The sequence below is a fragment of the Periplaneta americana genome, chromosome 2, assembly GCF_040183065.1.
Source record: "Periplaneta americana isolate PAMFEO1 chromosome 2, P.americana_PAMFEO1_priV1, whole genome shotgun sequence".
Lineage (NCBI taxonomy): Eukaryota > Metazoa > Arthropoda > Insecta > Blattodea > Blattidae > Periplaneta > Periplaneta americana.
Window position 1 is genome coordinate 145,719,610 of NC_091118.1, and position 26,194 is coordinate 145,745,803.

General features: G+C 35.5%; 1 protein-coding gene across 1 annotated transcript in view; it reads right to left on the reverse strand.

Annotated features, from left to right (window-relative positions):
- Positions 1 to 25,961, reverse strand: part of LOC138694643 (cytochrome P450 4g15-like) — a 36,021-nt gene extending 10,060 nt beyond the window's left edge. The window contains exons 1-9 of the mRNA XM_069818579.1: positions 25,722 to 25,961; positions 14,796 to 14,902; positions 14,565 to 14,655; positions 12,338 to 12,520; positions 12,099 to 12,165; positions 11,829 to 11,955; positions 7,376 to 7,517; positions 3,991 to 4,100; positions 1,178 to 1,246 (exon numbers count right to left, since the gene is read on the reverse strand). Of these exons, the coding sequence (XP_069674680.1) occupies positions 1,178 to 1,246; positions 3,991 to 4,100; positions 7,376 to 7,517; positions 11,829 to 11,955; positions 12,099 to 12,165; positions 12,338 to 12,520; positions 14,565 to 14,655; positions 14,796 to 14,902; positions 25,722 to 25,926 (1,101 nt within the window). The 5' untranslated portion in view covers positions 25,927 to 25,961. The remainder of the gene's footprint in view (positions 1 to 1,177; positions 1,247 to 3,990; positions 4,101 to 7,375; positions 7,518 to 11,828; positions 11,956 to 12,098; positions 12,166 to 12,337; positions 12,521 to 14,564; positions 14,656 to 14,795; positions 14,903 to 25,721) is intronic.
- Positions 25,962 to 26,194: the final 233 nt, after the last annotated feature.

The window sequence follows — 26,194 nt, forward strand, 5'->3', positions numbered from 1 at the left end:
CAGAAAATTTACCATACCACTCCTATGAAATTAGTGTACGTACGATTGTGTTACTTCGTCTCTTACAGTAGGTAGTAGATAAATACAATAATTCAGTACTCAATTGTAGTATTAAAATACAGACAAATAGAATGTGACGGGTGTCATACATTACATTATGTTTAATTATAATGTATAATTGCGAATATAGGAATATAAGTTAAATATAGTAAACATAACCTATAATATCCATATGACATAACATACATATGTTGTTGTTGTTTTCTAATGCCAGGCGTTTGACAATAAAGTCATTTGACCTCTTGCACTCCAATATTTTTCAAAGATATTGTCATGACCAGCCACTGAAGCATAGATTTTGAGGTGTTCCGAATCCATTTCTTGGTTTGAGTTGCACAATGGACAGTTAGGGGACTGATATATTCCAATTATATGCAGGTGTTTGGCCAAACAATCATGGCCTACATACATATGTAGTGACAGGGCATTGGAGACCACTAAAATTAGACAGAAAGGGGCAACTGGTACAGTAAACATAACCTATAATTTCAACATATCTAAATATTCGTGCAGTGCAACTGAAAATTATTGAATCGTGCATAAATGAATGTACAAGAATTTCGCAATATTTAATCGAAATAAAGGCAGGCATTACACATACGAATAACGTAATTTTCACACCAAAAATAATATTACACCTTAACTCGCAAGGAATTATGTCTGAAGTGTCCCTAATCATTGTTTTAAATTTTATTAATGCAATTACACTACATTTTAGAGAAATATATGTTACTCGTTATTCATTCCAATTAATTTATATGGTTGAAATGCCGCCCTTCGTGATCGGGTTAAGCGAGTCACATGGCCTGCCTTACGGCCTGTATTAGATCACGATGGCAGTGACACAGTCTATTGTTCCTAGTACTTACAGTGCTCCAAGCGGCTAGCAACTATCACCAGAAATGTAACTCATTGGCAAAAAATCATTCCAAGCTTCGCAACTGTATATACTGAACTGTGGTAATACCATACAAGAGTAATTTTTTCCGTACTGTTAATACATACAGAAAGCTAACAACTTAAATATTTATCTATAGAAAACAAGTGAGAAAAGTCACTTGCATAAAATTTTTTATTTAATTTTCAGTGAGTGAAATTATTTATACCTTTTTATTACCTGATAATGTTGATGAAGTCCCATTAAGGATAGAAAGAAACTGCTGCCAGCTGCAGTTGTGTCATGACCCTGTAACAAGCATCAATCATATATATATATATATATATATATATATATATATATATATCTCGCTTTACATTGAAAAAAAAAACATTTATCAGAAGGTATTTAAACTGAACTTTTTCCACTGCTGACGAAACATTTTGTTTTGAAGTACCAGTATGTTCTAACTTCGCCTAGGGTGAAGAGTAAAGAGAAGAGTTTTTCTTCTTCTTCTTCTTCTTTTTTCTTCTTAAGACCTTTCATGAAATATAAAGATGTGCATGAGGTTTGTAAAAGACATACGAACACCCAGTGGCATAATACTGCTGTTGAAGCTGCAAGACGTGCTGGTAGACATCCAAATTAACAAATTGTTTAAGACAATCATATAAGAAAATAAAAATAATTTAATGTGTGCTGAAAGATTTATGTCATTTACAAATAGATGCAGGAGACCAATCATTAAAAAAACATGTTGAACATGGGAAGAAAAATGCCATATACCAATCAGTTCAGATTAAGAATGAAATCATTTCTTTATGTGGTAGATGCTGGTATAAAGGAGAGCATAGTGAATAAGGTGAAATAATTGTGTGTATAGCTTACTAACAGATGAAACTACCGATATTTCGGGAAAGGAACAGTTATCAGTATTTCGACAAAGAGGTCAAAGAAATCAAAGAGAAATTTGTTGGCTTTGTTGAACTGGAAGCACTTGACGCAAAAGCCATTGACGATTTTGTCACAAGCGAAGAAGTGGATCCTGAGAAATGCGTGGGCTTGGGTTTTGATGACAATTCTACGATGTCTGGTAAAGAAGGTGAGGTCCAAGCAATATTGCGGGAATAGTATCAAAACGCGCTGTTCTTTCATTGCTCTTCACACAAACTGAATGATTTGAACACAATACCTGGAATCCACAATACTGTAAGAACCATGAAGGACATTATTATGTTTTTTTTTTCCGCGAGTCGGTCTTGAGAAGAAAATTGATACCAAATATCCCACGCCTATGCGAGACCAGATCGTCTGAAAAACAAAAGCGCAGCAGAATGTTTAAGGAACACTTCGTATATATAATAAAATTCAGGTGTTAAAAACCCTTTCCATTGAAGTAAATGCCGCTACAAGAAAAAGCGCCTTTCAGTTGTAAGTCGTTATTCAACATGGCTATAATTTTGATCGCGAAGTACTCTGCAGTGTTGTAACCAGTAGTGAATATTCTCCAATCCAAGACCTTGGATATCGTCAAAGCCTCGTATCATATTCGACGCATTGTGGAAATGGTTAAGCACCATCGCGAGGATGAAGAAAAAATCACTGATGAAGTGTTAAAAGAAAGTAATCAAATCGCCGAGCAACTTAGGCTGGATCCGAATATCACAGATAGTTGGTAGGCAGCAGCACCGCAGCAACAAATCCCTCGGAGTTCTGGAAAAGATCTTTAATAATTTCGTACCTGGATTCTATTATTTCTTCTATAGAATAACGGTTTTCTACTGACAATACATCTGCCTTTGAATTGACATATCTACATCCTTCGCACATGTTGCTCATGACAATCGATGAATTAAAGGAAAAGGCAGCTTCATTTTTTAGTTTTTATCATTTCGAGGGCCTAGAAGCAGAGTTGAAATTTTGGTACAAAATATGGAAGGACAAGAAATTGAGTAATGAAGAACTAAAGGACCTTGTCGTCTTCAAGTCTTAAGGAGACTGAGCCTTTCTTTCCGGCGACGAGAAAGGCTCTGCTGATACTGCTTGCCCACCCATGCACCACCAGTACAGTAGAGCGCTCTTTCAGCACTCTGTGAAGGATCAAGACATGCTATGAAGCACTATGGAAGAGGACCAGTTAAATGGACTGGCTATGATGAGTCTACATGGAAAATTTGTGTTTGGCAACTACGATTACTTTATTCAAACATGAGTTGGAAAATTTACCATACACCCAAGAAAATTACTTTTTCAATAATTATCAATTATTTGCAACTCTTCCATATTCTGAATTTTTCATCTCTTCATATTGTATTATATTTGCTATTCTATTCTATTAATAAAATATTAATTATTTCCTTATCAATACAAATGTTTCTAGTTTATTATATCTTCTTCTTTTCCTGTAAGCTCTATAAAATTTTAGCTGCCCCCCTCCCGTCTCCCCCCCCCCCAGCTTGGAACCTGGTGACGCCCCTGATTAGCATCATAAAAAAGATAATCAAGAAACACAAGCTACATTAATATCTATCAAACATCTTATAAGAAAATCGGACATAAATTTATTGAACAACACTAGACCAAATCTCAATGATCAATATAGTTCAAAGAATATGAAAGAAAACCTACAGTATTCATTCCTGATTAGAAATGGGATAGGATGTACTGCCGAACATTAATACAAAGTAATAACTTCAGATTGATATACATCCTCTTAAGAAAATATAAACAAGGGCTACTAGACAATATGTGAAAGTTCTATTAGAGATGAAAAAGATTTGATATCGATATTTCAGAAGGAAACTGGTTAAGATAAAAAAATAATAAAGAAAATCCTGATATTATTCGAAAACAAACATATATTTTAGAGAATATATTTACCAGAATAATAGTACGGTACCATACCTGAATGTCTTTATTCAAATTAATTATGTAAAATCATCATTCCTATTAACTTTATTGGTGATATCTGCAGCCTACAGTATATTACAAAATTACTACCAGTAACTTTGAAGTGTGACTATCATCTCATTTTGACTAAATATATTTCTTACCTCAAACATAATTGTGTCAACCTCCTCCTTTATTTCATTATCAGAAAGCACAACTCCATTCTGCGAAGTTTCTATCATGAGGTCCAAGAAAGCCATCCTCTTCTTTAATCCTAGTAATGGATAGTTTTATTATATTAATTCTATTTATCATCATTTACATAGGTACGGTAATAGAAATATACATTTTCAAGTAGAAGATAAAAAGTTTTATAAGAATTGACTGGGCCACTGTCTAAGAAGAGACTGCCAAATGAAGGATTCACTGGAAGGAATGGTAAACGAAAGAAATGTTCGGGGCAGAAGAAGATATCAGATGACAGACAACATTAAGATACATGAATCATATGCGGAAACTAAGAGGAAGGAGGAAAATAGGAAAGATTAGAGAATGCTGTGTTTACAGTGAAGCTGCCCTTGTGCAGAACACTGAATAAATGAAGGATTTTATAAAATCATGCAAAATCCTTAAAACCCAGAGTCCATCATTTTTCTTCCATCTATATTCACATCATATTGAGAACAAATGTTAGAATATGTGCTAAAATTAAAATGTGCCATCTGGTGTGATTGTAATAAAATTATAATTTTTTTTTTATCCAATGCCACCAGGTTGTCTTTTCGACATTTCTGGTCTTCTCTCCTGGCCGTGGCTTAATTGTAACCCACTTCTGAGGTTGGGGCGCCTGGAAGGCAGAGTTACATTACCCCGATGATATGATAGGATGATTATGATAATGTGGTGCCAGGAGAGGTCTTAAATCTAAACTTAACCTAAATTCCAGACCATGGACGAACACAGGAATAATCCCCATTTTTTTTATATAATATCTATGAAATATACAACGATCACCCCAAAAGTAATGCAATTTAAAAGAACCAATTAGAAGCAAAATTTTGTTTTGTAGTTGAACAAGTAAGCGCGTTTAATTATTTACAGTGGAGTCCAAATCTCCTGATGTTTCGCGAGAGCCAATAACATGCATGCGCGACTTTGTCAAACCTACATAGAGGGTGATGCATGCTCCACCGAACTTATCTGGTGGGAGGGATGAGCAGCGTTGCTGAAAAGAGGTTCTATTCTCAATAATAAAAGTGTAATACAATAATAAATAATATATTCATATAATAATAAATAATGTATTAAAAAATCATACATTCAAAGCAATGTTTGCAATTCCAGAGAAAAATCCAATGGTGTGATTCTCGAAGTCATTTAAATTCGTCAATCTTTTAGGTGTATTAATATGTTTTCTAGGAAATACGAACAATTTCTTAGCACCCCGTGTTTCAGATTTTTGCATTTCTTTGCATACATGTGACACAGTTGATACACTTATTGAACATGTCTCGGCAGTTAGTTCTTGATACTTAGAAAAGTTAAGATTTTTACTATTTTCTTTAGACGAATATTTCTGAAGAAATTGTAGACAATATAATTTTGCTACTATATCCACTGGATGTATTACTTTCACTAATATTGGTCTTGTTGAATGACATAATTGAATTTTATACTACTAATAAACAAATTAATTAATAAACTGATATTAACACACAGAAAATGATTATTACAAACGAATTATTGATTTCACTGACAGACACAAAGCACATCGAATACCTACACACAACGCAAACAGAAATCGAACTGGTATTTTCGGCTCCCTCTTCATAATTATTTTTATCGGATGTTTATGTTTCTGAATGGACACTGTTTACAATTAATAGTCTTGGTACTTCGGATTGCTTTCTTATTGACATGCAGCTATGTAAAAATCATTTGTAGATGACCATAAAAACAATGAATCAACAGGAAAGCGATTAAGACGCATAAAATGCCAACTGCTTGGCATAGAAATGAGATGCTTGTTTCTATATATCCAGAAAAATAATGTTATTCATCCTAATCACATGTAAAGACCCTGTTCCGAAGAACTTGGCTGAATGCGCATATTATTTTTACAAGTGCCATCAACAAATGTCCATCTACTGGCTATTGCTGTATAAGTAAACACGCCCCTAAACGTCAAGAGATTTGGACCGTACTGTAGGTTTCGATTATTATGTATGGCCATTAAAATCTCGAAATGTACTAATGCGACTGGTGTAATGTAGACCTAAACTAAGTTTTCAAATCATTCCAAATGCAGAAGCACATTAGATTAAATAAATGTGAAACTCTCATTTGATCAGTATTAGTTTATGACAGATGAGAGTCAGCTAACAGCAGCTGAGATGAAGTATATAAAAAAGAAGCTACTGGATGCACACTGTTGTAGAGACCGATTGCAAACTCGTGGCACCTGCGTGAAGAACTAATTGGCATCCACTTACGTGGACTTGCCCAAGAGTCTTGCTGGGGAGGTGTTTGAACAGTACGCTCTATGAGTAAGTAGTCGCCCGCACACACACAGAACTCCCTACTCTGAAGCCTCAGAAAGAAGCTCGCGCATATTGGTGCCACGAGTTTGCGATTGGGCCCTACCACTGACGAAATGAATATGTACAACATGTACTACAAGAACTGAAAATGTAACTTACTCATAAGGTAACTGGGAAGTAGAGTTAATGTACGCCTATTGGAAGGATTAACTATTATTTTCTTTATCAGTACTTAGCACAAGGATAAAGTTCTTGTCTTTATGCTTGCCAGCTTTTATATCTTTTAGCTGGACAGTTCTCTTTAAATAAATATTTTCATTAATAAAGAATCGGAAAGTTATGTTTATGTACCACTTTTTTTTTTAGAAATTATAAATGGCATAATTTGACTTTTTCTCCAAATTTCCTGCCTTATTTTTAGTAATAATGGTTGTTCGCCTGGAAACAGGTTTCACTTAGTGTGGTGCTATTCTATGTACCTATATATCTTAAATAGATAAATTTTAATGTAGTATATTCAATTACAGAAAGTGTCAATGTTCATCTATGTTTTATTGTTTTTTTCCCGTGGTTATTTAACAATGCTGTATCAACTACTAGGTTATTTAGTGTCCATGGAATTGGTGATAACGAGATGGTATTCAGCGGTATGAGGCCGAGGATTCATCATGTGGTTATCTGACATTAGCTTTATAGTTGGGGAAAATTTCGGAAAAAAATCAAACCAGATAATCAGCCCGAGCTCGAAACAAATCCATGCCTGAGTACACTTCCCGATCAGCAGTCAAAGCACAAACTACCTGACCTACGCCTGTCGCCATGTTTTATCTGTTCTATAGTTCTGTTCTACATGAATTAAAATTATTTAAAATTCATAATTAACTTATCTGCGATAAACTTGTCTTTCTGAACTCAATACTTCAAAGCTATGTAATTTATTATAAAACAGTACAGTACTATAATATTCTCCTTAATGTAAGTTATGTCAAAGATACTAACTTTCACATACCAATGTCATTTTCATCCTGTTCATCCAAATCATCTCTCAATCCCTTTCCAGGTGCCGTCACAAGATTTTCTTCAGGCGTAATGAAGGATTCAATGTAATTTTTGTTACCAGTGTTGAATTCTTCCTTCTTTCTCTTGATGACCTGTTTAATATATTTAAATTTAAGTATACAGACTATTTTGGAATTAATGTGTGAGAATTTCAGAGTGTGTTCCTCGGCTCATTTTACGTTCATATGACACAACATAACTATATCCAAAGTTCGATAGGGTATTATGACGTTATTTATGAAAGAAGTGTGGAAATATGAGATTGTTATTGTAACAGTGAGTGCTACCAAAGCGAGGCTACAAGCCTAAGTACTGCTCTTCATTCTGTTGTTTTAGCTTGTCCAATGACTTTTACTTCACTCATTGAATTACGATATGTATGTATTCAAAGCATTTCCACATACTGCATAGGGCTTACCCAGATACTTACTTAAATGTGATAGACAACGTGTAATAATAGGGCGAATTTGATTCAACTACTTATCTGTAATACTAAAAATGACGTTGTCATGACAACACCCCATGCTGTCTGGTCGAATATCAAAGAGTCCACTCGTTGCAAATATGGAGTGTCAATTCAAACGTTTATAGTTTCTTTAAAAGAGAGTGTGCATGACCCCACTCAACAGATGTGGAGTGTCAATTCAAATGTTTTTGAGATTAAATGTGTATGAGTTCACTCGAGGAACTGATATGAAGTCAATACAAGTAGGATTAAGTGCATGTTTACACTATGCATGCATTGCAACGAGGACTTCTATAGTTAACATTTTCATTTTTTATAACTGAGTACCGTCATGAGTTATGACCAGAGACCGGAAGTTTAGGCATTATGAATCAATAAAATAGGCAGGCAAAAAGGCATCATAAATAGCTAAAATAGGCAGGCAAAAAGGCATTATAAATATGTAGCTGAAATACGCAATAAAAGGTAATTACAAAAACCTTGCACTAGACCCACAACCTTGCACTTTCCACAAAGGGATTCCGGCAGCAAGAAAAGCTTTACATAAGTCAAATGCAAATTGAGATTTTCGACTCGATGTTGCAATTACTGTTGGAAGCAAAGAAATCTTCTTCCCAGTAGCCTTGGCAAGTGCATTTTTGTGTTTGGATGTATTGATATCACAGTCCAGTATATACAGTCATGAAGCTCAATACGTACCGGTAGTAAATATGCATCCATACATAGTTGCTAACCACTAGGATCGCTACTATCGCCTCATTACAGAAAATGCAAAATAGTACCGGCACAATCTATTGTTCCTAGCACCCTCACAACTCAAGCTTCGTGATTGTGCTGATATGTTGCGATATAAAATATTTAGCTAGCTACAACAACGTCGCAATGAAAACTGAAAGAAAAATAACAGTTAAAAATAATGTTAGTCCCATACTTATTGTTGCCTTGTCAAATAAACACAAGCGATAATTAAAACGCTTACTGTCATACATTTTTGCATGGCAGCACTCATTGTTGCAAAGAGTATATGAACTGGTTGAAAGACAATATACATTCGATGAAGTCACTTTCATTGTAGCGGTTATAGAAATAAATTAAAATATACCTGTAGGCAATTTTTAATAATAAATTAGTAAGTAATAGATAAATAATAATCAAATAAAGACAAAAAAACATTTATTTTGTAAATTAGGCATTTATTTTAAAAAAGGCAGAAAAGGGCAACATAAAACTGTGACGTTTCAATCACAAAGGTATAATTCATACAGATTTACTTTCAAAATGAAGATAGATTTAACACATTTAAAAAGGCATTGTGCCAAAGTTCCGATCTCTGGTCATGACTAAATTCTATGGGTCACTATTGCATTAAACGTTCAAAAGTACAGTACAGGTTTACGAGGTTTTCAAAAGACTATTATATAACCATAGGCCTTATATATATATATATATATATGGGTGTTCCTTATTTTCTGACTTCAATATTTTTGAACGTCTATCCTCCAATTTTGTTCGAATGACTCCAAAACATGTCTACACAAAATTTTATTGTGATTGAACCATTATAATCTGTGCCGACTGGAGTGCGAACTCGCATGAAGAACATGTCTGGACTGTCACGCTGAGTCAGGCCTCAGCCTCTTAGTACATTCAGTTCTTCCTCTGTTATCGATCACATCGCATGTGTTTTCGGGTCGCTACTCTAACATAATGTCACTACAATTACGCATTGGAAAAGAACGTGTGTTTTTAATAGGTAATATAAAACACCAAATAATTGGACATAAATTACCGTCAAATAGACAAGTGTTGGAAGTTTTATTTTATAACATATGGGACGTAAAATTAACTCTTAGTAAAAGTGCTAATCTTATGGTTTGTGAGTGCGTTATATTTTGGGATAAAGCAAGAATTCCGACAAGAGCTATTCAGCATTGTTCACAAAAACTTATTAACTTGCATTCGGAGTGGAGAAAATTAAAAAAAAAAAAACGCAAAGAAGTGTGCAGACATTTTTAAGCACTGTGAAGAGGAGTTTATAAATAATTTGGACATTCTATTTAATATCTCACATACAAATGTTCTACAAACAATCAAGTTGGAATAAGAAAGGATGTTTTTACTTCAACAGCAAGAGCCAGGATGTAAAGGCTATCTTGCAGGAGTAGACAGAAAACTCGTGGGGGCGAGGCAAAGAAAATTAGAAGAAGAGAAAAGGCAAATGAGACAACAGTGTGCAACATTTACTTGTATATCTTTCGTTGCACCTCCTTTTTCATCATCTGAAGATTCAGATAAGAGATTTCCAAGTTTAGATGAAATCGATGTTGGTCAGTTTTTAAGAGAGACTTGTGAGAATACATCAATGCAGAATGCTACAAGGCGAGATACCAAAAATTTTATTACTACAAAATTAGTGGCTGCTTTGGATAGATATCAGCTGAGTGTAAGAGATACTGTATACATCCTTCAGGCGACAGCAGAGGCACTTGGCCACAAGACTGATAAAAACTAAGGATAGGATCAAAGAAAAAATGGAGGAAAAACTGAGTCAATTGGGAAGAGGGAATATGGAGAAAAATTGGGAAAATTTGAAGGAAGCTGTGCAGTTAACAGCAGAAGAGGTTTTAGGATGGAAAGATAAAGAGGAAAGAGATCATTGGTGCGATGCAGAGTGTGAAGAGGCTATGAAGGCGAGAAATTAAGCACGATTAAAATGCTACAAAGGACTACAAGAGCAGCCATGAAAGATTACTCTAACAAAAGACGTTTAGTTAAACAAATAGTACTACTTACTTACTGGCTTTTAAGGAACCCGGAGGTTCATTGCCGCCCTCACATAAGCCCGCCATTGGTCCCTATCCTGAGCAAGATTAATCCATTCTCTATCATCATATCCCACCTCCCTCAAATCCATTTTAATATTATCTTTCCATCTATGTCTCGGCCTCCCTAAAGGTCTTTTTCCCTCCGGCCTCCCAACTAACACTCTATATGCATTTCTGGATTCGCCCATATGTGCTACATGCCCTGCCCATCTCAAACATCTGGATTTAATGTTCCTAATTATGTCAGGTGAAGAATACAATGCGTGCAGTTCTGTGTTGTGTAACTTTCTCCATTCTCCTGTAACTTCATCCCTCTTAGCCCCAAATGTTTTCCTAAGCATCTTATTCTCAAACACCCTTAATCTCTGTTCCTCTCTCAGCGTGAGAGTCCAAGTTTCACAACCATACAGAACAACCAGTAATATAACTGTTTTATAAATTCTAACTTTCAGATTTTTCGACAGCAGACTGGATGATAAATGTTTCTCAACGGAATAATAACAGGCCATTCTGAGGCTTATTTGAAGGATTCGTAACAAGCTGTTTTTTACGGTGATGGGTTGTTAGCCCTTCGCCCAACCCCCAAGGTGGAGGACCACCCCTCATCGGCTGTCCGCGACTGCTTATTCAATATATTCACAGCTACCCTCCATATCTGGAAGCCATCTCCTCGATCCGCAACCTGAGGACGTGCCATGCCATGGTGATAGGGACCCACAATACATGGAGTTAAACAAATAGTAGAAAGAAAAAGTAAGTTTGAAACAGAAAAAAACTTAAAGAAATTCAGAGTGACTATAAAGGGGAAAAATACAAGAAAATGTTATAAGGAAATTCAGAAGATAAAAGGAGGATTTCAACCAGGGTTGGATTTCATGAAAAAAAAACTACATATTTTTGTTCTTTTATGTATCAACAGACTAAAAGGCAGCTAAAGTTCATTTCTGTAGGCTGTATGCGATCTGCTGGCCAGGAGATGAACCACATAATGAAATACATATTCACTCAAAAGAAATCTTACTTGACTTAATGTGCAATATGCGTAAATGAACAACAAGTTATTAAACCCTTAAAAATATAATTACATTTCAAAGCGAGTGAAGTAATCTTACCTTCTTCGTTAATCCATGAATGATATTCAGAAGATTAATTTGTTCCTTGCCATACTTAGAAATTTTGAAAAGCCAGTCCGGACGGAGCCAAATGTTTGTTTGTCTCAAATGAAGAATGTTACACATTCTGAAAAAAGAAAAAGAAGAAAAAAAAAAGAAAAATGTAAGTTGCTATGTAGCAATGATATTGCTGGTGGTGTAATTACATAAATCATGATATAACTTCAAAATGCAAGAAGTTAGGTGCTACTTGTACTTGAATATCCTTACTTCATGACAGCCATAGCATAATCATATCCACTGTCCTGAGTCTTTTTGTTCACGCCCATAGCAGTTTCTGGAAAATAAGTAACAATCTATTAGTGAATTTTCCATGTCTTTTTTTTAAATATGACATTTAAGAATACCTTACAGTGACGTGAGATTTTAGATAAGATAAATAAATCTTGCAATCTGTCAATAGACGTTTCGTAAAACAATTTTCTGACAAAAATTGACACATACGGTACCTAATAGAATTTCTACTGTGCATTCACTCATATAATCATGACAGTCAAACACTTTGCCATTCTCTTTAGCCATTTTCGCACAAGTAGCTCGGCTGTTGGTATTGAATCGCTCAATGTAAGACTTCAACACATTCAGGTGGAATGTGGGAGCTATCAGTTTGCGATGAGTCTTCCATTTCTGACCTGAAACAATATAAACATTACAATATTAGAAAAAAAATTAATCTAACTACTACTTTTTAAACTGTTTTTATTGTTCTGATCGTGACTAGCCTATCACTTCAATGTGGAAGTTCTTAAAGTTGTGTTGACAGAGACACAGTTTCATTATTTTTACCTTAAATTTATGATTAATTGATTAACTAGTGGACTTACTCGTGTTAATTATGTAAGATTTGTCCGGCTTACAGCTGTTTCAGTGCTTCATGCACCATCCTCAGAGCCTACTAGATCACGGCGGCATCTCGAACTTCTCTGCCTGTTAAGTGGGTGTGTTTTATTGTTGAAAGGTGTTGAAGAGTGGAGTCGAATAGTATGTGTGTACTGAAATTGATCTATGTGTTGAGAATTTGATCGGGGTGTGTTTTAGTGTGTTTGTATATTTCGTATTGTTCTAGTGTGTTGAGTTTTTGGTTCTTGGGTTGTATGTTAGGATTTCAATTAATTATATTCAAGTGTTAAAAGTAGTGTACGCAAGATTCAAAATGGATTAAATTTATGACTATTTGATAAAAAAATCAGGACCTTTAAAATAAAATTTATTCCTCTAAGTGAATAAATTAAAACGAGAAGAATTTAATTAAGAATGTAATTACATTATCATCAACATCATCATCATCATCATCATCATCATACTCTGCTTATACACCTTCAACTGTTTACAGCTCTTTCCTCAGTCATACCAACATAACTTAGGTGACATTACGACTTTCACGTTAGTGTGCAGTCGAATTTTTTATAAGTGGTAATGATGATATTTTAAAGAATTACGCTCCCATTGTTAAATTTATTTACATTTTATTGATATTGTTGCACCTAATTAAATATAAATTAATTAGATATATATCTAATATTGTATTAATAACTATCTATTATAATTAGAGCTGAGACGAGATGTTATGGCACCAACCTGCGCGAAGTTTTAAATTGCCGGCCAGCAGGGTAGAGGAGTGGGGGGTGTTTGGGTTACGGTTCTCAAGCTCAGAGCGGCAGGTATATCCATTTCATCTCTTTCTAAAAACATTCGTCTTACCTTAGTATCACCATTTTCCTATTCAAGAGTTCGAAGGTACCTAATGAAATTACGCCCGCTATTCCATCTTCATATTCTTATTCTCCGTCCGAATCAGATGACTGATCTGTGCTGGAATCAGATGTCCCTAAGTTTATGGAAATGTTCTCCAAAATACTGTCCATCACGTGCTCACTTTCAATGTAATTGTTCTGTACTATCTTCACATAATCATACACTGATATCCATTCTTGGAAGAAGCAATTGCAGAGTCGGCCTCTGCTTATGCGTAGCCGAGAAATTATAGAGGAGTCTTCTTAGGACTTCCTCATCAAAACTGTCTACAGCTGCAACAATCTTCTTTTTCGGCTGTGATTTTTCCGGACTGGAGAAATAATCTGCTGTTCCTGCATCAATATTTTTCCCTTGTTTCTTGATTCTTGCCAAGGTTTGCTTTGAAATACCAGTGGCAACCAGTACTCTTGCACACACGCTTTTCAATGGAATTGGTATTCCATTTACAGCCTATTCTGACATGAATTTCCATACATTGTATGCTACTTCATGTCCTTGACTATGAACTACTCTATGATTTCACACCTTAGACTATGTCATAATGAGGGCGCTCAGAAGGACAATATTTTTAAATATTAGCAATAGCGGTAGTAGCAGAACGATCTGAACACTCAGAATGCAAGTAACCAACTAACTCAACACCCCTCCAGTTGAGTGTGAGGGCGAGTCCAAGCAAACGAACTAAAATACGTCCCTCGTGCTGGTGCCATAACTTCTCGTCCAGGCTCTACTGTATGTTATAGGCCTAACTAAAATTGTATGCATAGGCTGACTTAAGAAACGATACCAAAAAAAATTAATAAAAAATACTATAATTCAGAAGATGATGCACACCACACTGAAACTAGTTGTTTAAGGTAAAATACCAACATGTGCGTCCAATAGATTCACTTTCTATTCTAGATCTGTCAATACTCTAACCTGAACTGATGAGAAGACCTTCTCCGAGCCAGGGTTTGAAAAATGCGTAATCATCAGATTTGTCAAGATGTGTGCTGCTTCCAAGAATAAGCTGAAAATTAAACATTTTCCTCTATAAATCATGAAAACATAAAAGCTATGTTAAAATTTGTACCAAATATAAAATTAACTTACATAAGTAATGAGATTAAGTTCTCTTTTTCAGTATTTATTCATAACACTCTGAGTTACCTCAATGTCCCTCGGATCTGAGATGAATATTAGTAGTTTATGGAAAAGCCAAATTTTCAAGACACTGGAGTATTGTAGACCCAAAGAAATAAGTTGTTGTGAAATAACTGTAAATAAAAACATGCAAAAAAAGTTGTGAGACTCGCATGGTATCAGAACAAATGGTATAGCTTTAAGAATTTGGTGGCCATTTCATAAAGAAAGAACACTACACAATATATGACAAATGCTGTTACTGCAAGAATTTGTAGGTGATAAAAATGAAATGTCCTTTTCTTTGTAAGAGCACGATCCTGAGCAGGTACAAGCACTCTTCTAGACTCAGCCTGTTTATCTAGCAAAGATTATTGCACAAAAGTAACTACAGTATTAAATAATCATCTTTTACATGTTACTAAAAAATCTATGGACAAAACCTCTTCAGCAAGAAGTGTAGGTATTATGCCCCAAGTTAAATTTGCATCCTGTGAATGCAAGAGATGAGCGCTAGTAGCTCTAATTGCTCTAATTGTTGGTATACAACATACTGTTTCGTCTGTGAGTGAGATCATGTTACAAGAGATAGGTAATGCAATGAGTGAGGTAATATATAATATGTGTAAGAAATACGGTGCATAACATTAACACTTTCACAGTATTTAGTATTTATATGGATACAACACTTTCAGCACCTCTTATACACGTGTATTCACCATTATCTCATACAACTCACTGGCACGAACAGTAAACTCCTCTTAACGGACCAACATGCCTTTAAAATTCCTCTTTATCAGCTTAGCATTTACTCACAGGGCACAAAGACCAGAGGCAGAGGGTACGGTGATTCACATTCTTTCCAGATGCAAATTTAACGTGGGCACGTAGTACCGGTACTGAATGAAACTTTGATGGTTAGGAAATAATAAAGTAGGGAAGTATTTTGTAAAGATTTATATATGAATATACCGTTTTTAATTCAATTTTTATGTACTCGTGCGGAATTGCTAGTTGCCAATCAGACGTCCTGGTGATTATATTTCACACCGGTAGTGTTCAAATAACATATGTAGGCCTAGCCTACTTCTTATGAATTTCATATTATTATCAGTGAAGTGGAGAATCTTTACTGAACAGGTACAAGCCCATAATACATATCAACATACAATAAATAGAACAGAAAATTAACCAGTGTACTGTTTCAAGCCACAAACACGTCAGAAAATTGCTATTAAACTCTCAGTGTTGCCACTACAGTTTTTTCTTGTACATTTCTCTTCACAAAATTGATGGTAAGGAGCACACAGTACTATCTGTTGATATTAACGAAATATGATTTCCCATCTTGCCCACACTTTTTGTCTTGCCCCCCACTCCCCTAGTCTTCATTTATAGTCCTAGGTTTATTGCATTTATTTATTAATAGAATTAAATTTACGTTTATTTTATGTTATTTATTGCTGTGATTATTGTAATTTTATTGCTATAGTTATTGTAATGTCATTATATTATGTCACTGCCACCGAGTGTATACCGTACCAGTACGGTACCGGTACCCAATTGCAATGTTAAAAAAACACCCACATACACACACCATGTGGATTTTAGTACACAGTTTCTATTAAATTACCTGAAAGACTTACATTTTCAACACCATCTCCACAAAAAAAATCCTTTACAAATTGAACGAATTTCACTTCCAAAATCACCGTAAGTATCGATACCTGTTTGCTAATTTTTCCTTTTTCCCCCGTCTTATACGTAACGAGATCGAAGATTCACCTCTTTTTAAATGTACGGTAACATTGTACTTGCTGCGGGTATTCTACAATTCAGCAATTATTTTCCTATGTTTGGTTAGGTTATGTAAGGATAACTTATGCTACGGGTACTAAGCGTTAGAGTTTTAGTCACTTCTTAACGACCTATCTTTGTATAGGCTATTTATAAAGGATATTCTAATACATTTTCAGCTTTCACGTCATTTTGAGCTTATGTAGCACGCATGAATGGTTATAAACGTGCAAGATTGTTACTGCAATAGAAATCTATTCCGAAATTAATATTAATGGAAAAAAGAAACGGTCTTCAGCCGATTTATTCATGGCGATGGTCACTCTGTCTACCTCGCAATATATTAACCGTACCCACTTCTTGCTGCAAGAATAGTATTAGGAATCATCAAACATCTATTTAAATTTCACCTTGTTTTCTTTCAATTGTTGGATTTTTTTATTCCTTCAGTTACAATCATTGTTACCTACTTCCCAGTACCGTACTCACTTTTCTAATATTGATACATACCTACTGTAGGCTAAGCACTGGCACAACATAGCGAATGCTCATATTATATTAACATTATATTGCGTTAGAGTTGTCCTTTGTGAACGATATGAAATAAGATGTAATAAGACTTTAAAGCAATTAGGCTAAACTAAATCAATTTTACAAAATAAACATTAGAAAGTTACGCATCAATAACCTTAAACTGGACAGTCAAAGTTGAAGATCTACAAGTGCATTGTGGTTCGAGGTGTTTTGATTATAGATCGATAAGTGGTTTAGACCTGATAGAAACATTCAAGATATTAGAAAGCGTTATACGAATCGCCAAATTAAAATATTTGACCAGAATCAGAATTGAGTACGTCATATCAGTGTCTCCGTAAAGTGTGGACGGGTTCATTACAGAGCCATCTTCAGTTACAAACCGGAGCATGGGTAGGTTTGGCAACGCTGAGTGGAGGCGGGCGGAGGCGACAAAAGGCATGACGTTTGACGTTTTAGTGCTTTGATTTCGTTGTCATATGTACATTTTCGACATTAATTGATACAAAACTAAGTGCATATGATCAAGATTCAGTGTACTGATGAACGTAATTTATTACGGAATCCGAAATGGTATATTATTTGAGTTTCAGAATACCGCGTAAGTACTTGCATACAGCCACTTATAACTTAAAAAAATTAAAAGCATACCTGTTTTTTTATTGATGGTACAAGGGAAAATAAATAAATACTTAAAGAAATGTTACTTGTACCAAAAATAAATAAAATAACGACGTACTTTCGCAATACCATATTCCAATCAATTAACCATTATCGGCTAGTAAATTGACAATGTTTTGCCGCTTTATGTTGTTTCACATCTGACGTGAAAGGTCTAGGATATCATATACATTTTAATTTCATGTGATTATCTGTCGTGCTTTTCTATAAATATTTCAGATGCCCAGGAAGCCAGTTTTAGTTTGAACCTCGCTAGTCACCATAATCCTAAATTATTTGTTATAAATTTTCTAAAATATAATTTTAAATAGGCCAAGGCCAAGTATAAAGATCTATGAAAAAATGAAGAAGCATACCTTCAACATTATACGTAACAAAACACATCATTATCTATTAAGTGTGTGCCAATTAGCGTAAACTCAGTGAACTTTAAATCCTGTAAGTACGAAGTGAAAAGAAACATGTTTATAACTAATTTAGTAGAAAGAAACAATATTAATAAACAAACCTTGAAAACCAACAAAGTGAGTGTATGCATCTACAAATTATAGGTAGTTCTGACGTATAGCAGGCATTCCGAATCTTCAACAAAATTGCAACATTAATGGGATCACAAAACAGCTGTTTACAATGAACTTGAAAATCAACGGCGTAACTTTATTGATATAGCACGTGAGAACCAACAATTTGGCTAGAATTCTGATACACCACAAACCATAAGACTATCAAATTGTACCAAGTTTATAAAATATTTAATATTTAGAAGAACTGTCAATCATTTTGTCATTAATAATAACTGTAAAACTTGCTAAAGACTGCAGCCATATTTTCATTTATTGTCTTGTTTTTATCGCCAACACGCACTTAATTTATAATACATCAACAATTAACGTTTGGTACGACCGCGAACATAATTCCATGGACACACACTTATATTGCAACATTAATTTACATTGAAATTCGGCATTAGTACAAACACATTTTCTGGATAGTAGGCCACCGTTTGACAGTTAATTACAGTGTTGCCGACGTAGGGCTCCGGCTTGTAACTGAAGAAGGCTCTGTATAAACCCCAAACTTTTGTTTTTAAAGATCATCAGTCACAAATTTTCATCATCTGAAAATTGTGAAAATTCATTAAAAATAAATAACTAATACATTACAAATTCTTCTCAAAATTTCATGTACACTATTAAGAAACAGAAAAAAATACTAGGCTACAATTTTTTCTTTAAACCTTTGAATATAGTTTTTCTTTGTCGTTTTCCTCAAATTTACGTCAATTGACTGATGCTTTTAAAAAAAATCAATTTACAGGGCAATTACAAAGGATTTACCAGGTTTTAAGTGGCTGCATAAAGAAAAAAAGCATCAAAATAAACAGAAACTATCCAAGTTTCGAACACACCTTCACAAGTATTCGATGTGGCTTGCTCTCGTTACACGACACACATCGATTCGATATTGAAGTTAGTCCCGTACGCGCAGTAGCATATCCCTGGTAGTGGTCGTAAATGCATCTGTTAACAACACTACTTTAAGTCATCTTCAGCGTATCACCCAATCCAACGGCGAGGGAGTTCTGTGTTCAGGTAGCGACATACTTCAATATGAAGTTATTGGAATCTTCAGTCACTTGAGGACACAACCTTTGCTGCAGCATATTGAGGAATGACATACTGGTCATAGTTGTCAACGTGGAAAAAAAAAGTGGGCCGTACATCTTTAATTTGGACTGCAGCAAACACATTCACTTTTGGAGAATCTCGTTCATTGTCCACTTTCAAAAGTGATTTTTCAGTACCCCAGATGCGTACATTATGACGATTAACTTTGCCACTCAAGTGAAATGTGCCCTCGTCGCTGAACATTAGAAGGTCCTCAAAAACCATCATTCTCCTCCATAGCGATCTGAATGGCATTATAAAATTCATATTGTTTGACGAGGTCTTTCGCTTTTAGCTTTTGCAGTAACTGTATGCGGTACGGTTTCATTCGCAATCGGGTTCGTAAAATTTTCCATACAGTCGGTTGAGGAATATGCTATTAAGTTCCCGACTGGCATGGTCTGTTGATTACTGAGGACTGAGAATGAAACTCGCTCCACTGTTTCATTAGAAATGCTGGGCGTCCACTGCTTTTACTACCTTTACTCACGGTAGGTAATAGTTGCCTTAAATTGACAATGCCATCGCGGAATTCTTTGGTGACCTGGCGGTGAAGTTCAAGGGTATTATCTCCAGAACGCACGCTGTACGGTACCGGTAACAAAGGAAAATGACTTTCATATTCTAAAATTGCGAACGCTTTCTACTGCATATAAGCTACACCATTTTCAAAACTATGCTTGTGCTGCCGTCTGTCTACACGCACCAGAGTTACAACAATGGAAAAGTAAACTTAAAGAGTTTTGTGCGAGATCGTGTGTATTTGCTTGGTTTCCGCACAAAACCAATCCGCGGTAAGTCTAAAATTCCACATTCAGTATTCCCAACCTAATACACATAACAATTTCCCTCTTCTTACCGCTTAAGCGACATATTGATTTTACTGCTTTAGGCTTTTAACATATTATTTTTAGAGACGTTCAATATAGTAATAATTATACATTGGAAACTTACCACTGCAATTTCACCTAAATTGCACTGTTAATTAATGTTTTTAAATATTTGCAAAAATTAAGTAAACTCTACAACTCCACTAAAGTTACTACATTCGTGATGCAAGTAACATTAAGGAAGCCGTGAAAAAATCAACGAGATCCCAGATTCCGATGTTATTACTGCAATATGTTATATAAATAATATTGTTAAAATATTAAAATGAAAAATAAATCATTACATAACCTTACCGTTTGTTTTAAGTTCGCATATATAGACTGAAGGAAAAAAAGACAGACGTATATCACGGCCTGCTGGAGTATAGTAAACACAAAAAACATTTTAAAGCAACAATGTTGAAGATAGATATTTTTGTTTTGCAAATTTGCCGTCATTGAACAGAAACCAAGATGGAGATTTCATTGCAACTAATTAGAAATTCCTCTTTCAGGTATGTAATAAACGATCTTCGCACAAAATAATGTACGATACACGAGCGGTATGTTTTCTTCCAATTCTCGGAAATTAAAAAAGCTCAACTACGTTTCGCTTTTTCAAACTTTTCCTCGAACATGAAAACTTCAACATACCGCTCTTGTAACGCATATTACTATTTCTTTCGATTCACGATCAGCACAAGCATATTGCATCCGCAGTTTTCGCAAATATTTGATTTAAAAGCTGTTGAATCATTTGTAATTGCCCTATACTTATACTTCGACAAGAACATTTATAATACATAAATAGCTTGAATTGTGTTAAGTACAATCAGCTTATATTTGATAGGTACTGCCAGTACTTTTTTCTGGTGAAACGCGCCTGAACGGCGTCTCGGCACCTTTTTACTGTATTTTTCATCATGGAACCGAGAATGCATTAATAATTATGTTTTTCTTTGAACTTCAGTTTCACCTTTAAAGTCATAAGTTAAACGAAAAAAATTCCCGTGCACTGAACAATAATCATTTCCCCGTCTTCTATAATATACAGTATTCTATCGAGAGTTCCACCAGGTTTTTATCCACAAAAAAAAGCACTGGGTATTGCAAATATCCCTCATCGGTATCTAAGCACTTTTCTACTCAACCCTCAAATTTTCGGGATACATTAAAAAGTGTTCTCAGTAGGCCAAATGATTCTCTCGCTGCAAAGCCTCTTTGAGATCTGTGTTTGTGTGGTTTTTTATATACATTCATTCTTCAGTAACACACATAAAAAGAAGTCTGGTGATGATTGGTGGCCATCATTTATTTTATATTATTCGGTCTCCAAAAAAAAAAAAAAAAAAAACTTTGAATTTCTTCCTTGCTGACATATGAGGTGTGGCATGTTGCACTCTCTCATTGAAAATATTCATCAGTCAATTCAACGTCTGTTAATTGATTCACAAACTGGCTGAATATATCAGGTAGATTTCTGTTGTAATGTTTTGTTAAAAGGAACGGGGCTAATTATTCATATGTGAGATACGTCATACCACATTCCAATTTTCACCGAATGTAAAGGCTCTTCTCTCTCTCTCTCTCTCTCCCTCCCCTCTTTTACAGAGGAGGGATCCGAAGGTTTACACTGCACCCTGAGACTTCTTGTTTTTTATCACTCCTGTTCTGTTAATGACACATGTAGCCGACTTGCCGCGCTCTTGTGCAAGTACAGCACGCCGCACCTTGAATTTAACCCGGGCTATGGTATTGATGATGATGATGATGATGATGATGATGATGATGATGATGATATGTGAATTAATTATGGTGAAATAAGTCCGAGATTCAACACCGAAAGTTTCCCTGAAATTCTACTTCAATTGGTTGAGGGAAAACCCGGAAAAAAACCCCAAGCAGGTAATTTGTCCCAACCAGGATTTGAACCTGGACTCGGCTTTCACGGTGAAACGTGCTAACCGTTACTCCACAGCGGTAGACCCGTGGCCCTATTTTATACTTATTAAGATGCTGTAACATGTATACATGATGTTCCAATATTTAGAAAGGAAGTAGAATGTATCAAAACAAGAAATATTAGTCATACAAACATGGGTCCTAAAATTAATATCTTCTCATAAATGAGAAAATGTTTACCATCACTGTAAAAGCAGCATATCTTCCACTGTGAGCTCTTTGGCAAGAAACAAACGAGGAAACAATGTAACCTTTTGTCACTGTGTATTACACAGCATACCTTGGTTTGTGTTTGTATCAAGAGAACTCTTAAGCAGGTGACAGTACTCTTACAGTGATGGTAATAATAATAATAATAATAATAATAATAATAATAATAATAATACTAATAATAATCTAAAAAGGAATATATTACAGAACTTCCCATGTATCACTTTTATCACTGGTTTCTATACGTATGTATCCATTATCCTCCAAAAGAAAGTACCAAAAACAGACTAAATGCAGTAGCAGAAATGAAGCTACAACTTTTCCGCCATACAACCAGATATAGTAAGTATCTGCAGGCTGAGGAAACAAACACATTCATCCCACTGAACACAAAATTAGAGATACAAGCTTTCACATCTTTCTTAATTATTGAATAGGCCTACTAATAAAAAATGCAATACATTTGTGTCATAAAGATGATTTTTTTCAAGTTCTTATAACATTTCATAGTAATTTATTATATCGAATTTGTAGGCCAGTTTCAGTAAAATTGAAAATACAAAGTTTTGAAAATGTATGCGCATTATTAATCCAGTTTCAATTTTGTAGGTACACACACTTCAATAAATCTATAATAATAATAATAATAATAATAATAATAATAATAATAATAATAATAATAATAATAATAATAATAATAATCCGTGGCGTTACAACCCATGAAAGGGCCAAGACTGACCAGCCGGCTGCTGGCCTCACGGCCACATGCCGAAGCAGAAGTAGACGATCATCCAACCAGAATAGAGGTATCGTGTGGTTAGCACGATGAGCCCCCCAGCCGTTATAGCTGGTTTGCGTAACCGGATTTCGCTACCTATTGTAGCTCCCCAAGTGCATCACGATGCTGGGTGGGCACCGATCCCATAGTGGCCAAAATTTCATGAGAAAATTTCTTCCCTCATGAGGATTCGAACCAGCGCGCATTCTGTAACGCGAGTCCTAGGCAGGATGCCTTAGACCACTACGCCACGGCGCGGGACAATAATAATAATAATAATAATAATAATAATAACAATAATAATAATAATAATAATAGTAATAGTAATAATAATAATAATAATAATAATAATAATAATAATAATAAAATGGATAACAAATATTCCGCGGTTACGATACTTACAGGTTGAAAATGGTTCCGCGGCGGAGCAAAGTTTGAGAAGCGCTATTCTAAAGAGAGGTGCAGAAGATATTTGACAATAACACACTCTGTATTTCTTCTTCTGGATTGTTATCAAAATCAGTGTAACCATATTCATTCACGTCATCATCATCTCTATCAATGCCGTCGTCATAAGTAGCAGTATCACTTGTTCCTTCAAGCAGTGACTTATCCATCTTAATATTCGTAGAATCGTGTTATGCAGTACTATAAATAATTTTATAGTAATGATATCCGAGTCTTTTGCAGTAGTCTAAGTGGTAATAATTCAACCGGGAAGTCACCCGGCCAGAGTTCTTTTATCAGCAAAGACGTGACGATTTTCTCCCATCCATCAGGATTGAATGCGTTTCCTTTACTTTAGGCTATGTCTGTGGCCTCTGTTGTCTTCAGCGATGGCTCTAAACCAGCGGTCATCATCATAGTGCACTCTCGGGCTAGCGTCTCTTAACCGCAGGTCTCTTACAGCACCAGCGTGCAGCCACTGCTGGCTGGTATGCTTTCTCTTGCACGACGGTGCATATTGCGACTCCCTCCTTAACCTTTACCCATTTCAGCGAATGCTGACGACCGCTGCTCTAAACCATGTTGAACACATTGCTACATCCCTGCTACTCATGAATGTTTATAGAGGCGAACAGAAAACTTAGCTTACGTTCAGCAGCAAAAGTCCGGTAACACTTTCAATATTTTATTACACAAAAACTACTAATGATAGCACTTTCAAACACATGTCAGTTTAAAGTCAAACTCTCAAAGTTCGTTTTACACCTTACAGAGATTCAATGTGTGAACCACGAGTGACTCGGCAAATGTCCAAACGATAATCAAACTCTTCCCATACCCTTTTCAACATATCCTCTGTGACCGTGGCGACAGCTTCTCGAATTCTGGTTTTTAGTTCCTGTAAATCACGTGGCAAAGGCGGTCAAACACACGGTCCTTTAGGTACCTCCATAGAAAAAAGTCACATGCAGTCATCGGGTGACCTTGGTGGGCATGTCATGAAATATCTGTCCCTTACTCCGGCACGTCCTATCCAACGATCAGACATCTCCGTATTCAGGTAAGCACGAACTGCATTGTGGAAATGTGGCGGAGCCCCATCTTGCTGAAAGATGAAATCGTCATCGAGATCTTGTCTAAGTTGAGGCACTAACCATTGCTCCAACATGTCCAGATATGAATGTCCAGTCACAGTAGCCTCAATGAAGAAGAAAGGTCCGTACAGTTTTCGTTGTGACAACGCGCAGAAAACATTCACCTTTGGTGAATCACGCTCATGTTCAATGATTCTGTGAGGTTTCTGTGTACCCCAAACACGACAGTTGTGCTTGTTAATTTTCCACCTCGTATGGAATGTCGCTTCGTCGCTGAAAATTAAGCGGCTGAATAAGTCATCGTCGTCTGCTGCCTGTTCCGCCACATTTCCACAATGCAGTTCGTGCTTACCTGAATACGGAGATGTCTGATCGTTGGATAGGACGTGCTGGAGTAAGGGACAGATGTTTCATGACATGGCCACCAAGGTCACCCGATATGACTGCATGTGACTTTTTTTCTATGGTGGTATCTGAAGGACCGCGTGTTTGTACCGCCTTTGCCACGTGATTTAGAGGAACTGAAAACCAGAATTCAAGAAGCTGCCGCCACGGTCACAGAGGATATGTTGAAAAGGGTATGGGAAGAGTTTGATTATCGTTTGGACATCTGCCGAGTCACTCGTGGTTCACACATTGAATCTCTGTAAGGTGTAAAACGAACTTTGAGAGTTTGACTTTAAACTGACATGTGTTTGAAAGTGCTATCATTAGTGGTTTTTGTGTAATAAAATATTGAAAGTGTTACCGGACTTTTGATATGCCCTGTATTAGTGCCAAAATGACCTAATGCTTGAAGAAATAAGACTATCGCTTTTTAAAGTAATTATAAGACTCTTTGAATAATTAGATTAAATCCTATTTATTTCCTAAACTAGCATAAATCCGATTACAACTGCATATACAAAACTTACAGAGAGAACCTCCCAAAAACTGTAAAGCGTTTCCTACGATGGGAAGTCCTTTTGGTCCAGGAATTTTTTCTGCCAATTCCACATATCTTCTTCTTTGAATTTTCCAGTAAATAAAGAAAATTATGATAGCCGAAATCAGAAGGACGTAGGAACTGTAGGTCTCCGATGTGTAAGGTTCCATTGGCACTTCACTAGTCACTGTCATTTTGTTCGACTGCTTGCTGTTCACTAATCATGAGATTCTTTAACCCGACCTTTCTATATAAACTCCGTGAACAATAACTCATTAATTCCAAATACAGTACATTAAGTTGTATGGCAACATTAATACATTAAAGCGACATTACGTACTTTCATCACGTGTGGTGAGTGTCTTTATTATGAGAGTATAATGACTTCCTAAAGAAATATAGTAAATAAAAAACTATTTTTTTATTAAATGGACCAATGATAGAAAGAGAATAATTCGAAGA